At 34.1% G+C, this 16,537-nt stretch overlaps 3 protein-coding genes across 3 annotated transcripts; 2 read left to right on the top strand and 1 right to left on the bottom strand.

The window, feature by feature from the left end:
* The first annotated feature begins 506 nt into the window (after nucleotides 1-506).
* LOC144852994 (uncharacterized) lies at nucleotides 507-12,794 on the top strand. The gene is made up of 21 exons (XM_078711047.1): nucleotides 507-533; nucleotides 727-763; nucleotides 1,324-1,400; nucleotides 1,699-1,758; nucleotides 2,036-2,125; nucleotides 2,421-2,449; nucleotides 2,808-3,527; nucleotides 3,942-6,923; nucleotides 7,068-7,159; nucleotides 7,591-7,707; nucleotides 7,912-8,021; nucleotides 8,167-8,242; nucleotides 8,600-8,725; nucleotides 8,838-8,925; nucleotides 9,109-9,262; nucleotides 9,540-9,683; nucleotides 9,985-10,094; nucleotides 10,518-10,669; nucleotides 11,021-11,121; nucleotides 11,391-11,516; nucleotides 11,802-12,794. Exons 3-21 carry the CDS (start codon nucleotides 1,339-1,341, stop codon nucleotides 11,932-11,934), a joined length of 5,472 nt encoding a protein of 1,823 aa, XP_078567173.1. The 5' UTR covers nucleotides 507-533; nucleotides 727-763; nucleotides 1,324-1,338; the 3' UTR covers nucleotides 11,935-12,794.
* Nucleotides 12,795-13,140: 346 nt separating this feature from the next.
* LOC144852246 (sperm-associated microtubule inner protein 10-like) lies at nucleotides 13,141-14,059 on the bottom strand. The gene is made up of 3 exons (XM_078710023.1): nucleotides 13,899-14,059; nucleotides 13,666-13,759; nucleotides 13,141-13,552 (listed from the first exon to the last, which is right to left on the bottom strand). Exons 1-3 carry the CDS (start codon nucleotides 13,925-13,927, stop codon nucleotides 13,337-13,339), a joined length of 339 nt encoding a protein of 112 aa, XP_078566149.1. The 5' UTR covers nucleotides 13,928-14,059; the 3' UTR covers nucleotides 13,141-13,336.
* A 236-nt stretch (nucleotides 14,060-14,295) lies between these two features.
* Nucleotides 14,296-16,203, top strand: LOC144851742 (small ribosomal subunit protein uS12m-like). The gene is made up of 3 exons (XM_078709339.1): nucleotides 14,296-14,367; nucleotides 14,780-14,852; nucleotides 15,050-16,203. The coding sequence occupies exons 2-3, from the start codon at nucleotides 14,783-14,785 to the stop codon at nucleotides 15,475-15,477; spliced, it is 498 nt and encodes a 165-aa protein (XP_078565465.1). The 5' UTR covers nucleotides 14,296-14,367; nucleotides 14,780-14,782; the 3' UTR covers nucleotides 15,478-16,203.
* The last annotated feature ends 334 nt before the right edge of the window (nucleotides 16,204-16,537 follow it).

Genomic DNA, 16,537 nt, shown 5'->3' with positions numbered 1-16,537 from the left:
TTTATGACGTCACTGTACTTAACAATTCCCATCATGCAATTGTAAAAAGGCAGGAAGTTTGAATTTCGAGAAGTGACAACAAAAAAGAATCTATGAAAAACTGCGGATTACAGCAGAACTTTAGGCCCCTATACAGATTTTGAAATATAAGCAAGGTTTGTTAATTTTCAATCACTAGTTTTAAATATTCGTCTCTTTACTAGCTGACAGGTGGGCTAGGCTAGAGTAGGCGCGGCCTACTAATAAGTACGGCTAGAGTAGGCGCGGCCTACTCTAGGCCTAGGTAGGCTACTAGCTAGGAGGCAGCTAGCTAGGCCTAGGCTAATAGAAATAGGCCTAGTTACGCTAGGCTATTTTATATTTTTTGTAGAGGTCTCTTGACTGTATTGCTGTAGGCTAGCCTGTATTATACAAACAAAGAGGAGCTGTTCCTGAATTTTAAATAAAGTTTTATCAAATTTAAATTAATTGTTTTACTTTTTTTTTTATTTTCAGAAAATGGAAGGGGAAAATATAACTACCTCAAAGAATAGGTATTTAAACCAATAGTAATTAATAATGAATATACAATTAAACTCTGTCATTTAAATTATAATTTATACTTCATTAGATTCTACACCTAATTTATTATAAAAAAAATTATTTATTTTAATGCACCATATTTATTACGTTTATATATCAAGGAAGTCCAATTTTGAATTTGCATATTTTTTTTTCATTTATCAGCAGAAATAACAGAAAGAAGAGAAGTCGTCGATCATCTGTGAGTAAAAGTTTGTGTCAGTCTTAACTAGATACAAAGAAAGTTATGCAAACCTGATCACTATTTTTCAGGCTGTTTAACCTAGCACATACTGTACAACTCGCCTGATGTAAGCAAGCTAAAGGTCCCACTGAGCATGGGTTTTTTTGTGAAAAGATATACAGTAAAACTCATTGAATATTATACTATATTTAAATTGAATATACATACTACATTAATTCATATATTATTTATATTACCCTGTGTAAAGCTCTGTCTACACTCTCAAACTAGTTTGAAAAAGTGTGATGTGCCCAAATATGGTAGTTATATGACATCATCATGTCCATATGGCCACATCACATTTTTTTGTCACATAAAGTTTGATAGTGTAGACAGAGGTTAAGAGAGCTTTTGAAGTATATTTGTTTACATTTTTGCTAATGCATGCATCCGTACACACAGTAAACAGGTATAACAATTATCTGATTTTTAAACTAAATTTTTTATCAAATTATCAACAACCCTGTACCTTCCTGGTGTCCTATGACGTATTTAATATAAAATTGTGTCTTTTACAGATTTTGAAGATTAATATGTCTCCTGTTCGTACAGCCCTAGGAGATTTAGATCCTAACCATGTCAATGAAACTACTAGGTATGTATATTAGATGATTTTAACATTTAATTAATCTAATATGTTTATAAGTATAAAATAAGGACTTAAAACTGGACGTAGGCCAGGACATCACGGCAAGATTCGGTCTGCCGACCTGAGAACAATTTCGCAAGCATTGAGCGTGCTTTCACATCGAGCACAAATTTGGTTAAATCCGGTGTCAAGCGAGGTAATTCATGCTTACTGTTGATTTCGGACGCGATGTGAAAACACCTTTAGCCTGGATTTGTTATTTTTTAATGAGTAATAATGTCGTATTTACCAATTCTTTCTTTAGAGAGGCGAAAGCTAAGCGTTTATCAAAGAGAGTCAGTTTTGCTGATACCATGTCTGTTCGGTAAGATTTCATAATCATTTTTATAATTTATAATTTTAACGTAAAACTATTACTTTAGTTTTATATTTTACATAATTATTTTCCAAATTTACTATGCTTTTTACCAATTATTTATTTAAAGGTGCAGTACTGTACCCATCATCATGGGGATTTAGAAACCCTCTTGGGTACCACGTCAATTAATTAGCGTCATAATTTTTTTCTGTACTTACATACTTCTGTAATGTTATATCAAAAATATTAAAATAATATTCTAGTTAAATATTTGATTTTACAGCGAGTTCTTGAATGATAAAGACGCACATACTCTTGGGTTGTTGAACTCACCATGTAATAATCAGGGTAAACAAACATCCTCAGAAATATGGTAAGTAAATATTTCTATACAGTATTGTACTAGTACTCAAAATAATACTAATATCCTAGTCATCATTAAGTGTTATTTTAACTGGCCATTTGGACTACATTTTACTACAGTATTTACAATTTAGTTGTCATGATTTTTCTGGCCGCTGGACAGCAGACTTTTGCTAGTTTAAACTGTGCTGGCGCTTGCTTCAATGATTTAATAAATAAATCCATTGTTGTTTTTAAAAATTATTTAACTCTTTTATTTAAACCCATAATAAAACAAAACATCTTGAATTTATTTTTTTTTCCAGTGATGAAGAAGTTGGACACACAATTCAAGGTAGAAAAGACAGATTTATTTCTATAACATATCCTAACTTTGTAGTGTGATTTTAAAAAGTCAGATAATCTAATATATAAAACCACATTTAAAAAAAAACTACATTTTTTATTTTTCCAATGGTATTAAAATATAACTTTTTGGTAAAAACTGATACATTGTTGCATTCAACAGAGGTGTAGTGGCAGTGACTGAGTAAAGGAAATCAAACTAACGTATCTGATTGGCCGATGTTATGTATATTTTGTGATTCTTCTCCATGATGATTCAATTTTTCAGTGTTGATTATATTGGATTTGATTCTCTAGGTAATTATGTAACATCTTTGATTAAACCGTTTTGTTATCTTTCTGTATAGGTCTTGATTCTTTACTGTCGGCACCAATTAAAACACAGCCAGAACAGACTACAACGCCTGATGAAATCATGTTGCAAGAAAATCCACCTACAGAACTGACAATGACAATGGACTTCACTCAAACCCATGGTGCCATTCTGACTGAGATGGAGACTAACCAGACACGACAGAGATTTAGGAGTACATCGTCAGACAGTAGCGATGGCTCCATGCAACATGAGATTGACATACCAAACCCGACATTTGTCGGCCCGACTTACTCTTGCCTAATGCCAGCATCTTTCAACAGCAGTACTGCTACAGAACCAAGTGACATCGTGCAAAGAGCTGATGCCATGGATCAGACACGAGTCTTTGGAAGTGATGACACTACAGGATTCATGGAGCTCACCACTTGTTATGGCGGTTCGATGGATTCTTCAACAACAGAGCAGAAAAGTCAGAAGACCAATGCTGGTGACTTTCTAAGAAGCTTGATGACTTCAAAGCCTGCAATAAATGATCCTCAATCTGAAGGTTTATCTGAACTAGCGTCTGCCGTTGACTCTTACCATAACAATTCTAATAATGCTAAAGTAAGCTTTGGCTGCAGTGATCCTGTTAGCCAGTTAATCAAATGCAGGACAGATTTGGAAGTGATGTCAAACACTGGTATCGACAAAGAGAATAAAGCTCATTCTCAATTGTTTGCAGCCAAAAGAAGTGATCTAGAACTAGAAGGTAACACATTTAAATATAATACTTCTTATAGTGCTTATTGCACAAAAAGCCTCTAAGCGCTTCACATTATTTACCCGGTCATTTGTGGATCAAACGCGTATGGAATTATACTTCCATGCAAGTAGTCATCACTGAGTTTTGACCTTACTGTGTACCCATTTGTACACCTGGGTGGAGAGAGTCAAACATAAGTAAAGTTTCTTACTTAAAGGATACAAGCAATGCAACTACTAGCATTGTATTTGAGTTGGCTTATTTGCAACATTTTCATGCAAAATGTGAGTACCTGACTTATAATACAATACTGTACTTAATTAACGAATACTCCATATTCATTCCATGTCTATTGGGTTCAGCTAGAAAGCTTCTAAGTGAAATTGTTGAAAGAAATTTATTTTTATTGTTATTTCACAGTTGAAGTTACTAAAGTCTTCTGCGATGAGGACCAAGCTGATATGGACATCACTGAGTGTGTGCCGTGTGATGCTTCGGTGCAAAAATTAAAAAATAATCTGCTAGAAGATCAAACGCAACTTTTTACAACAGACAATGCTGAACTGATGGATATGACTGAATGCATCGGAAATGTAAAGGAGACGCTTTGTAAAGATTTGAAACCAAGAGACACTGTGAGTAATCAGACGGTCATGTTTGATGGAGATACAGACATGGATGAGACGGCACCTCTTGGACAGATACAGTTGCCAAACCATTCCGTTCAAGGCAATAAAGTATTATTCCAGAATAAGTCTTTAAGCATTATCCAAGAAGCTGATGATGAGAATATGAGTAGACAGAGTGTTAATTATTCCACAATGGATGTCGATGGTAAAAACGACATAAATGGCACACGTGTTGCACCTGTTCACGACTTCACTTTAGGTGTTGACTTCACAGCTAATGTTGGCCAGGGTATTAGACCCAAGTACACTAGTACTCCGTTTCAACCTTCTGTACAGAACAGTTTTTACCCGTCTGTACAGAATAGTTTCTGCCCAAAACTTCCGGATCCAGTAACAGTGTCTGATAAAGAATCAAATTGTGTATCAGGTCGGGAAATGTGTGTGTCTAAATCAGAAAAACAGACTGAGAAAATGAATTTTACAGATTATGTTGCTGGCCTTCCTAGACAGCAGTCTGCTAATCTGGACAAAAGTAATAAGTCTACTGTAGAAAATACTCAAGTGTTTGGAATTGGAGAGGACACTGGTGGAATGGAGCTTACCTCTTGTATTGGAGGAATTAGGCAAACATTTCAGGGAAATGTTAAAACAACTGATAGAGCTTCTTTTGGGGAACTTTTGCCAACTTTAAAGACAGCAAGTGTTAAAGGGAGAGCATCACTTTCAGAGACAACAACTGTGTTTGGTGCGGGAGAAAATACTGGAAGAATGGAATTAACTTCTTGTGTTGGTGGACTTCTGCCAAGTCTAGAAAAAACACCATTGATTAAAGGCAGGACCTCAGTTTCAGAGACAACAACTGTGTTTGGTGCAGGAGAAAATACTGGACGCATGGAATTAACTTCTTGTGTTGGTGGACTTCTATCAAGTCAAGGAAAAACACCAGTGGTTAAAGACAGGGCCTCACTTTCAGAGACAACAACTGTGTTTGGTGGTGGTGAAAATACTGGACGTATGGAATTAACTTCTTGTGTTGGTGGACTTCTATCAAGTCAAGGAAAAATACCAATGATTAAAGGCAGGACCTCACTTTCAGAAACAACAACTGTGTTTGGTGGTGGTGAAAATACTGGACATATGGAATTAACTTCTTGTGTTGGTGGACTTCTATCAAGTCAAGAAAAAACCCCAATGATTAAAGGCAGAACGTCACTTAATGAGACAACAACTGTGTTTGGTGCAGGAGAAAATACTGGAAGAATGGAATTAACTTCTTGTGTTGGTGGACTTCTATCAAATCAAGGAAAAACACCAATGGTTAAAGGCAGGACCTCACTTTCAGAGACAACAACTGTGTTTGGTGCAGGAGAAAATACTGGACGAATGGAATTAACTTCTTGTGTTGGTGGACTTCTATCAAGTCAAGGAAAAATACCAATGATTAAAGGCAGGACCTCACTTTCAGAAACAACAACTGTGTTTGGTGGTGGTGAAAATACTGGACGTATGGAATTAACTTCTTGTGTTGGTGGACTTCTATCAAGTCAAGGAAAAATACCAATGATTAAAGGCAGGACCTCACTTTCAGAAACAACAACTGTGTTTGGTGGTGGTGAAAATACTGGACGTATGGAATTAACTTCTTGTGTTGGTGGACTTCTATCAAGTCAAGGAAAAACACCAATGATTAAAGGCAGAACGTCACTTAATGAGACAACAACTGTGTTTGGTGCAGAAGAAAATACTGGAAGAATGGAATTAACTTCTTGTGTTGGTGGACTTCTATCAAATCAAGGAAAAACACCAATGGTTAAAGGCAGGACCTCACTTTCAGAGACAACAACTGTGTTTGGTGCAGGAGAAAATACTGGACGCATGGAATTAACATCTTGTGTTGGAGAACTTGCCCCAAACATCCAAGAAAAAATGCCAGTACAAAATATGGAAGTAGTAACTGATAGCACAGGTGAAAAGACTGAAAGGATGGAGTTTACATCTTGTGTTGGAGGAATTGTACCAGATGAAACAGCAGAGCCTTATCCAGGTGAAACTACATTTAATTTAGGAAATTCTGGGAAAATGGAACTTCCATCTTGTGTAGAAAGTGCCAGCATTCTAACTGATTATGAAATGAATGGATCAGTGATAACAGACAAAATGGAAATTACATCTACTGGTCAGAACCAGAAAAGCATCATGGAAGAGAAGAAAAAAGAACAGAATCAACAATTGGTAAAAAATGTGGAGACAACAGATGTTGAGCGATTAAAAAGATGTGACATTGAAAGTCCACGTGTGCAGACTTCTCAAGATACTGACATAGAAATTAAGAATCAGAAAATAAAAGCATCATATGAAAGTACTCCAAAATCATCTCTATGTCCAGATAGAATGGCAGAATCTGATGAAGAGGTTGGATTTCCTAAAATGAGTTTGGCTGAAAAGGAAATCCTGGACACCAATGATTGTTCTGCTTCAGGAACTTTCACAATAAAGGTTGAGAATGGCGACACTTTTACTATACCCAGTAACAGTAACACAGACGACAGCCAAGAAATGGCGGATTCTCTGGAGGAAGTTCAAAGGTCAAAGAGAAAGCAGGAAGTGTGTTTTGAGTCAAAGAGTAAATTCATTAAAACTGATTTAGGTGATTCGTTTAAGGGAAATGAGAATGATGGTATGAAAGGGATTCTAGAAGAGCTACCACCAGATGAAATAGAGGAGCTTGAAAATCTTGAGCTAACTGCAACAACAAATTTTCTTGATATTGATGGTAAGGGATACAACATTACAATAGCCTTTTCTGATATCTCTTTCATATCTTTATAATTTATTTGCAGCATAAATTCAATAATTCAAACCAGTTCTAAAAGATTTTAATATTTATAATATTATTAATGCAATTTCTATTTTTCAGTTGGCACACAATTGAACAGCCAGGCAGATGTTAGTCAAAAGTCAAACATCTCCAAGCTTGAACGAACCGAAAACTTCAGCTTTCTCAATATGGTAAAGGCATACATGTTTTTTCTTCAGTTTTGAAATTGCCAACTCTGCTTTTCATTGTTATAGAAAAATTTAATTTTTTGAAATGATCCACTCTCCAAATTGGCCAGTACACTTCCTTCTCATTGGTTATTCTGTTATAGAATAAGTTATAATTTGTTCTTCAGTTTTCAACTCTCCAAATTGGCCAGTACACCCTTTCTTATTGGTTACTCTGCTTGTTGCACACTGCTTCTCATTGGTTACCCTGCTCTTTGTACACTGCTTCTCATGGTCATTCTCTCTGTAAACTGCTTCTTATTGGTAATTCTGCTCTCTGTAAATTGCTTCTCTATTCAACTCATTTCTACACAACATTCCTTTTTTTTTTTGTTATCTCTGACCCATAGAATTTGTAAAATTAATATTTTAACACAACATTCTTCTTCTTTTAGACCAAATCTGCTGGAAATGAGATAACTGTTGGAGAGGTGTTGGAGAACTTCTTTGCCAATTTGACCTCTCTGCCATCTGTTAACAATATTAGAAGAAGTGTGATGCCAGTAATAGAGGTACAGTAGTAATAATTTTGTTTTGCAAATATTACAGCTTGATCGAGCTCAATCTGTTTCCGGATTTATTTTATACCATGTCAGAAATGACTATTTCAGGCATTTTTTTTTTGTAGTGGAGCTGTAGTTTGGTGGTTAACATGCCTTCCAATCCCAAGGAGGAGGTGTAAGATTTATTACTATGATAATGTTTTTTTCTTTTAGGGTTCTGAGCCAAATACGCTGATTAACCGTCTGCGAACATCATGTGTTGATGCCCCAAAATGTAAGATGTATGATTGGGCAGTGGAATATGTCCGCCAAAACACCAACACGTAAGTCCGGTTAAATCGTAAAAAGCTTTGCTACGGATCCCTAAGAGAATGAATTGTATTTCAGAATATAAAATTCACTTTATTAGTCCTAGAAATAAAGATAAAAGTTTGAATATTTTTTATTTTTGTAAACATTTTTTAATAGAATGGAGAAATCAGTACAAGAACTAACAGAGAAGTTATTCAATAAAGAGGAAATGAACCATATAATGATAGTTGGTGTAAGTTTTTTTACTTTGTGAAAATCTATCAAATAGAATATACAAGATTATAATATACAAGATTTTATACAAATAATGAATGTTTATGAGTGGAATGGTACAAATAATTTCATAAGGTAAAAGATGAAAACTATAGTAAAATGAGATTTCATATTTCACCAAATGAAATTATTACTTCGCCTCGTGGAAATATAACATTTCATCATTCACCTTATGGTATTATTTGTACCATTCCACTCATATATATTCATTATTTGTATACTATTGAATGCCATGTGACCCACAATCGTCCAATCAAATGGCAAGAATATATATAGGAGTGTTATAATGCTTTTTACTCTCGCTTTTTTTATTTAGTCGGAGGAATTAAGAGATTTTGAGAAAAGAATTCAGAAATTACATCAGGTCTGTAAAAAGATGATGAAATCAAGTTGGAAAGAATGGAAATCCAAAGTGCTGTCATCCATACATACATCTGTTAATGTAAGTATTCTGTCTTGTTTGCATACAGTAAAACCTCTATTAAAGGGACACCTTCAGGAACCAAAAAAATCCGAAAAATGTCTCCTTCATTACAAGCATTTTATTTTTCCAGGAGCGTTATGAACATCTAAAGAAGTCAGTGGAAAGCGTTTCAGAATCTTGTATTCAAATAGACAGTGATATCCAACAACTAGATAAATGCAAGTATTATGTGTTATGTTTTTGAAAGATGTGTTTCACAGCTTATCCCCGAGTTTAGGTCATGGGAAACATATTACAGTAGAACCCCTATTAAGGGGACACCTTCAGGACCCAATACATTTTTATTTTTACATTTTTATTATTTTTACATTTTTTATTTTTCTACCCTTCCTGAATTTTAGATGAAGCTGATCTGGATGCTGCTATTAGTGAACTGGAATCAATTGAGCTTCCACGTGCAGAACTACAGGACATATACAGTTTCCAACAAACTAAGTTAGTCCAGTTAGAAGCAGACCTGAAGGAATCACAAAACAACCTAGCTATCTTAGAAGAGTAAGTTACTGTTATCCTCTGTTATAATCCCTCCTCACACCAGAACACGAAATTAGACTGACTTTGAGGGGTGGGACTATACCTGAGGAAAACCTGGTTCATAAAAACATTGATTGGTAAGCATTTCTCGTAAGGGTTCGGATTACACCTCAAGTGGGATTATACCCGAGGATATACTATCATATCGTAAATGTTTGAGACTATTTGAAAGGATACCTTACAACTGATTTATCTATTAAATAAACAATTGAATTATTGAGATAATTTATATCATTAGGAAGAAAGATCAAATGGTGGTAGAAGAACAAAAACTAAAGGGTGAAATGCAGGACTTGGAGGGAAAGAACAATCGACGAGATGACCTGGATGAAGCTGCTGAAAGTAGAGAAGAAGCCTACAAAAAATATAAACGCATAGAAAGGTATAACCAGTGCATACAGGAATACTATTACTACCTATAGTAAATAAATCAATTTTATAACATAAAGCTCTGTCTACACTATCAAACTTTATGTGACAAAAAATGTGATGTGCCCATATATGGAAATGATGATCATATCACTACCATATTTAAGCATATCACTACCATATTTGGGCACATCATACTTTTTTGATAGTGTAGACAAAGCTTTAGGGAGGTTAGGCACTTCATAAATCCATTATCCATTATATTATTTTTACAATAAAATAATTTATATTTTATAAAATATTTTATATTGCAGTATATGTGAGGGCAGGATAAAGGAGTGGAGTGGCACTGGTTGTTCCATTGCGTTTCTGTATGGTTCTCTTCATCTCAGAATCGCATATGGCAACGCCAGTTCTAATGAATGTAAGTATAGTTCAGTAGAGCCCCTCAATTTGGACACCCCCTTAAGGGGGCATTTTCCTGTGAAACAAACAAGGAACAATATGTGGTCCTAATTTTCTATTGTATTAATATTGTTTACCAAATTAATGTAGGTAGCAAAAGCTCTGTCTACACTATCAAACTTTATGTGACAACAAAATGTGATGTGCCTATATATGGACATGATGATGTCATATCACTACCATATTTGGGCATATCACTACCATATTTGGGCAAATCACCACCATATTTGGGCACATCACACTAATTATCATACACATTGTTTATATCAGTGAGTGCCTCATAAACTTCTATACTGAAACAGTATATAGTTACTGAAGTAATTGCAGTAGTATAATTTTGACATGATATGATAATTAATTATATTTTTCTCCTGAAAATTAGCAAAAGAAAAATTATTATCATCAATGAAGTTTGAATCGTATTTAGAGAGTAACTCGGCAGACTCCGCTCATCTATCACATGTGATGCTACGAGAGGCTGTGGACTGCCAAGGCCTACTACATAAGTATCCTACAACTAACGGCCTACCCAAGGTAAGTTAGTAAGCCCTTACTTTCTGGTGTTTCTTATAAGCCTATTTACCTATCAACTAATGCTCTGTCTACACTATCAAACTTTATGTGAAAAAAAATGTGATGTGCCCATATTTGGACACGATAACATCATATCACTACCATATTTGGACACATCACACTTTTTTTAGTTTAGAGAGCTTTAAAGAGAAAAACAGGACAACATGGGGACTGGAAAATTTCCATCATAAACATTTTATTATTAGATAATATCAATTATCATGGACCCTCTCACCGGGACCAAAAATAAAAAACTAAAGGAAAAAAATGATTTAAAACAAAAACTAATCTGAAAGTACTTTTTTTTTTTAGATGTTGGATGAAGTGTCTTACATTGCAAGCCATGCAAGATGTCTTGAAAGTGATATACGACATGTTCAATTTTTTCATGAAGTTCACATTGAGGATAAAAAGTAAATATTGTAATAACTGTTTTATGAAGAAATACTGAGCTGTAAACAGGCCAAACCGTTTAGTAAAATACAAAATATTCATTATTTTTGTTTCTTATAACACTCAGTGTATTCTAGCCATGTGGTTGGTTTGATTGGTTTATCCATCGTAAATAGAGCAGTCGATCTTTCAACTCATGAAATATTCTCACCATCCAACTCATAAAACATTCATTATTTTTATATTATTTATATTCAAAGTTAATATATTAAATCTGTTATTTTTTCAGAGTAAAAGTTGAATTTTCTAATTTTCGAGCATTTGCTAAATTCTATGTGACATTTGACCTGGTACCTGGTAGCTATCCTTCAACGCCTGTGAAATTCCACTTCAAAAACAAGATAGGTGACGTAAGGTAAGTAACAGACCTCCCATGTAAAGCTCTGTCTACACTATCAAACTAGTTTTCAAAAAAGTGTTATGTGCTCAAATATGGTAGTGAATTTAATATGACATCATCATGTCCATATATGGGCACATCACATTTGTTGTCACATTAAGTTTGATAGTGTAAACAGAGCTTTACACCATTAGTTGAAAAAACATATCTGCAGCAGTACCCATCTGGGCATAGTCATACATTCTGAAGGCTACCATCTCAGTTTTTCACAAGGTGTTTCTTCTTTTTTTAAATTTTTAGTGAGGAGGATATTCGGTCCGTTTTGTCCAGTGTTCAACCTTGTTACAGCTACTTCAAGAAACTTGTAGAGGCAGTTGATGATTTTGTTAATAAACGCTGTAAAGATGACAGTGATGATGGTGATTTCCAATAATGGTAGAGATATGTCCAAATATGGTAGTGATATGTCCAAATATGGTAGTGATATGTCCAAATATGGTAGTGATATGTCCAAATATGGTAGTGATATGTCCAAATATGGTAGTGATATGTCCAAATATGGTAGTGATATGTCCAAATATGGTAGTGATATGACATCACATCTCCATATATGTACACATCACAAACTGGATAACAACAAACATAAGTTATAAGGTGCGCAAAAGGAGCATTATACAACAACGTTGGCATAGTAATCCTCAAAAAGGCAGGTATCATGGTTGTGACTATCATCCTATAATTAGCAATTGCACATAATTATAAAAAATGTAAATATTAGTTGAAAGGAATGGTGTGAGAGTTGCTTGGTTTTTTCGTATTTTTTTTTTCAAAATAATTTTATGATAATTTGCGGTTACAGTAAGTACTGCAAGATAATGAATTTAAAATTTATTATATTAATTAAATAATGGTGTGAAACCAAATAAGATAATGATGATCATAACAATGTTTCTAAAACAAAATTATTGTATGAGAAAATCATTACATATATAGTATGTAAATGATATACTAATTCTTGTGTTTGGTATTTCTTAAGTCCTCGTGTTGTTTTAATCAAAAGCAATACTAGTTTGATAACAAATCATTTGTAGATAACTGTATAGCCACTTTTGCACCCCTCTCCTTAATAACCTACTATTATAGGTTGTCTATTGTTTTGTAAATGTACTGTAATATGTATATATAGTTTGTTAAAGAAACAATATGTAACTAATGACTGATGTATTTTATTTTTGTGTTTTCGTTTATCGAAAAAATACTATTGTAATTGATATACATTGCAAACCTTACCTACAGAAGCCATGTTACAATTAATATTTAAAAAGTGACACATTTGAGCCCCCTCAAGTGTCTCCTGAATAGAGGTTTGCTGTCGTGTTGAAACATATATTGTCCATCATTTCTTTGGAAAGTGTACCATAATAGGGGTTTGCTGTTGTGTTGAAATGTAATATATTACCCTTGTTTATTACACATTCATGTGTAATGGAATGGAATTTTCCCTTATTAGGGGCATCCCCTAAATAGGTTGTCAAAAAAAAGGGTTTTATTGTATTATATTATAACTATACTTGTTTTATCGTATTCATTTTACAAATCCATAAAAGTACAATTAATGATGTTACAAAAATGAGTGTGCAAACATAAGCTTTATTTTCACCGAATTCTTGTTTTAGAAAAATATACTTATGGCTGGTGGTAAAAAACAGTACATTTACACATAATTTAGCACTACAAATTTGCATAGTATAAAAAATGCACATAAAAAACCATCATAAAATAGACATAGTTTTTTGCACCTTTATTATGTCCATTTTTAAAAATTTATTCAAACATTATTGAAAGATGTCATCTCTCCTGAACATCAAACTACTCTGATATTTGGACTGTACTGTTGCAAACTCTGGTCTAAGAGCTGTGTAACGATCAAATTGCGGTTTCTTGGCTTCCACACGTTCCCTCGGTTCGACTTCATTCATTCTTTCTCGTTTGTCCAAATATAAGCTTTTTACGTGTGGGCCTTTAGAGACGAGTTGGCTTGCTTCGCAGTTCTACAAAAAAAAAAGGAGAAATTCGGTTAGATAATCACAGATTTGGTAGTGATAAAATAATTAAAAGATAAACAAATTTTAAGAAATGTAGTATTAGTAGGCCTACTACGTACCTTTACAATAAGTTCTCTATTCTTCATATCGTTCTTCCACTCCGGTACATACCGTCTTGGCATAATTGGGTGCAACTTGGAAAACTTTGGAACCCTGAAATGACCAAACGTAAAACAAATCAAATGTATGTGATTACCGAGTCTAGGCCTATTATAATATGGCCTAACAAAAAGAAAAATACTGTATCTGTTGATACTACGAACACTCTAGGCCTAATCCTCCGATTCTGTACCTTGAATTTGTGGTTGAATTGTTTGCCATTTTAAAATGCAAATAACAGATGATTGGGCCTTGCTAGATGTTGTAGTTGGTGTCCCCAAAAATCTTGCTAACCACAGCAATACAAGCGCAGGTGCTTAACTTTATACCAAGCTTGCTTTTTGTTTGTTGTTGTCATGGTTGCTCGCATGACTGGTGTCGGCTGCTCGGATCGTTTGTGGAATAATAAGATTAGATTTTATATCCGAAAATACAAGTTAATTTTTATTTAAGAATTTAAATATAAATTACCACTTTATTCAGGTATTATATTTTATTTAATCAAATATGTAACAGCAGAAAAAGTGAAATATAACTGATTTACTCTCTTTAAAAAAGTTATAGACAACTTGTGTGTCAAGATAAGGTCGTCGAGCGTCCTCTATAGTTTTTTGCTAAAGCATGCAGTTTTGTTTTTTTGCCTTTTAAATTTTCCATCAATTGTAAGTTTATTAATAATATATTTTATTATTGTAGTGGTGTTTACTCATCTACTGCTGCTAGCCAATTCTATTATAAAGAGAGGCTATCTAGGGCCAGCCTCTAGGCCTAGTTTAGGTCAGGCCTAGCCTAGCCCGCCGGAAACCACCGTACCACTCAACTGCTGCGCCGTGCGTGGGGTGCAGCATGAAGGAGAGGGGGGTATAGGCCTAGCCTAGCTATTATATGCCTTATTGCTAAACATAGTTATTGGGCTTACCTGTTCCCTAACGACACTCCACTCATGTATGTTGTAGGACTAGCTAGCTAGTTAGTTTTGTATTTTTTAATACGTTTATTTTGTTTCTCACTCATCTATTAACTATTAAGTATTATTAATACTTTAACCTGTTTGTACATTTGATTTTTTTTTAGACAATGTTTAGAACAAGAACATTTGTAAATACTCTTTTAAGGGGTATCAATACAACACCACATCAACTTCCAGGTACTGTATAAAGCAGTATATGCATCACCTTTTACTAAATGCAGTATAGTATTTTAGGATATTAAATGTTACAGTATTGTAATATGTATTACAATATATATATAATAATATATATATAGCCAGCTATGTGGTCGAGATCTATAGATCATACAGTATAAAGACTTGTATAAAAAATCTTGTTTCAAATCATTTTTCAGGAGTGTGTCATCGCATACTATCTAAGTTGCCTTCACCAGTGTTGACTGTAATGCAAACCAGAACATTTGAGATGATAGATCCAGAATTGATTAAAATGCATCAAAGGGGACCGTTTAATTACAAGAAAAAAAAAGCAGATCGAAACAAAAACCATCCGATGGACTTTAGACCCCAAATGAAAGGTGTCGTATTAAAGACGTTGATTCGCAAACCAAAAAAACCCAATTCTGCAAACAGAAAGTGCGCCAAGGTTCGCTTGAGCAACGGAAAAGAAGTGATTGCATTTATTCCTGGTGAAGGGCATAACTTACAGGAGCATAATATTGTTTTGGTTGAGGGAGGAAGGACACAAGATTTGCCCGGAGTAAAACATACAATTGTGAGAGGGAAATATGACTGTGGACACGTAGTGAAAAAGAAAAAGTAATTGTTTATGAATAAATGTGAACATTAGATGCACATGCAAAACTCTGTGATTACCATACTGTATATGACAGAGTACATAGTCCCAGGGACCTGGGGTGGGACTATACTCAAATAATGAATATGCTAGCCTAAACTATATAAAGTAAAATAGCATTTTATGAAATAAAATGCCAACCTCATTTTCATCAATAAAATCATTTTTTCCAGTGTTTATCATAAGCCAGTACATACTACAGTAGAACTTCTATTAGTATTAAGAGGACACATTCGGGGCCCAATAAAGTGTCCCCTTAGAGGTGTCCCTTGAACAGACATCAAGAAATTAACCATAAGGAAGTGTTAAAATATATACATTGCCCCATGTTCTTAATAGAGGTGTGTCCCAAAGGATGAGTGTTACTGTATTTTGACAATTGAATACAGACATTATTGTAAATCTACAGGCCTAGCTTATAAATTATTTTCCTTTTTTTTTGAAAAAGTAGGCCTTTATTGATAAAAATGGAGTTCGCAAAATATTCTCTTTTTAAATATAATTTATACTGTAGAGCAAGTGAAACTCTTCCCTGGTGGGACCCATAATGTAACCCTTGTCATAACAACCCTATTTTCACAATTCATACTATCATAGAAACTTCTTCCTTACTGTTGGATCATGTAGCTATAAAATGGTTAGATGTGTATAAAATGGTTAGATGTTGATAGAATAAAAAGTTTAACCAATCGATGGGTTTGTTTCTTTTTTTAATAGAATCTACCACTGTTGTACTGTATTTGTTTATGGCTCCCCATTGAATTGTTACTTTTATACTACTTTTGTGAACACTTTTCAGTTTATCAATGTCTTTCTCGGCGTGCAAAAAATAATGTATTTGTAATATTGTAGAAGTTTTAATTGGATTCAATTTATTTTAAAATCAAAAACATTCCTCTAGGCCCAAAATCTACTTCCTTTTATTATTAATAATAATGTCGTGGCGGTACTTGAGTAATTTCTAACCGCGTTTCGTTTTGTTGATGAAAGACTTACGTGATTGTCGCGGTATTCATCGTAAGTGCAT

This window comes from Antedon bifida, chromosome 9, assembly GCF_963402885.1.
Source record: "Antedon bifida chromosome 9, ecAntBifi1.1, whole genome shotgun sequence".
NCBI classification, from domain to species: Eukaryota; Metazoa; Echinodermata; class Crinoidea; order Comatulida; family Antedonidae; genus Antedon; species Antedon bifida.
This window is presented reverse-complemented; position numbering and strand designations above follow the sequence as displayed.

Coding starts and splice junctions, on each gene's coding strand:
- LOC144852994 (XM_078711047.1), top strand. CDS start 1,339: ATGTCTCCTGTTCGTACAGCCCTAGGAGATTTAGATCCTAACCATGTC. Junction 8,022..8,166: donor GTCCGCCAAAACACCAACAC/GTAAGTCCGGTT, acceptor ATTTTTTAATAG/AATGGAGAAATCAGTACAAG. Junction 11,122..11,390: donor GTTCACATTGAGGATAAAAA/GTAAATATTGTA, acceptor TTATTTTTTCAG/AGTAAAAGTTGAATTTTCTA.
- LOC144852246 (XM_078710023.1), bottom strand. CDS start 13,927: ATGGCAAACAATTCAACCACAAATTCAAG. Junction 13,760..13,898: donor AATTCAACCACAAATTCAAG/GTACAGAATCGG, acceptor TGGTCATTTCAG/GGTTCCAAAGTTTTCCAAGT. Junction 13,553..13,665: donor ATAGAGAACTTATTGTAAAG/GTACGTAGTAGG, acceptor TTTTTTTTGTAG/AACTGCGAAGCAAGCCAACT.
- LOC144851742 (XM_078709339.1), top strand. CDS start 14,783: ATGTTTAGAACAAGAACATTTGTAAATACTCTTTTAAGGGGTATCAAT. Junction 14,853..15,049: donor AACACCACATCAACTTCCAG/GTACTGTATAAA, acceptor ATCATTTTTCAG/GAGTGTGTCATCGCATACTA.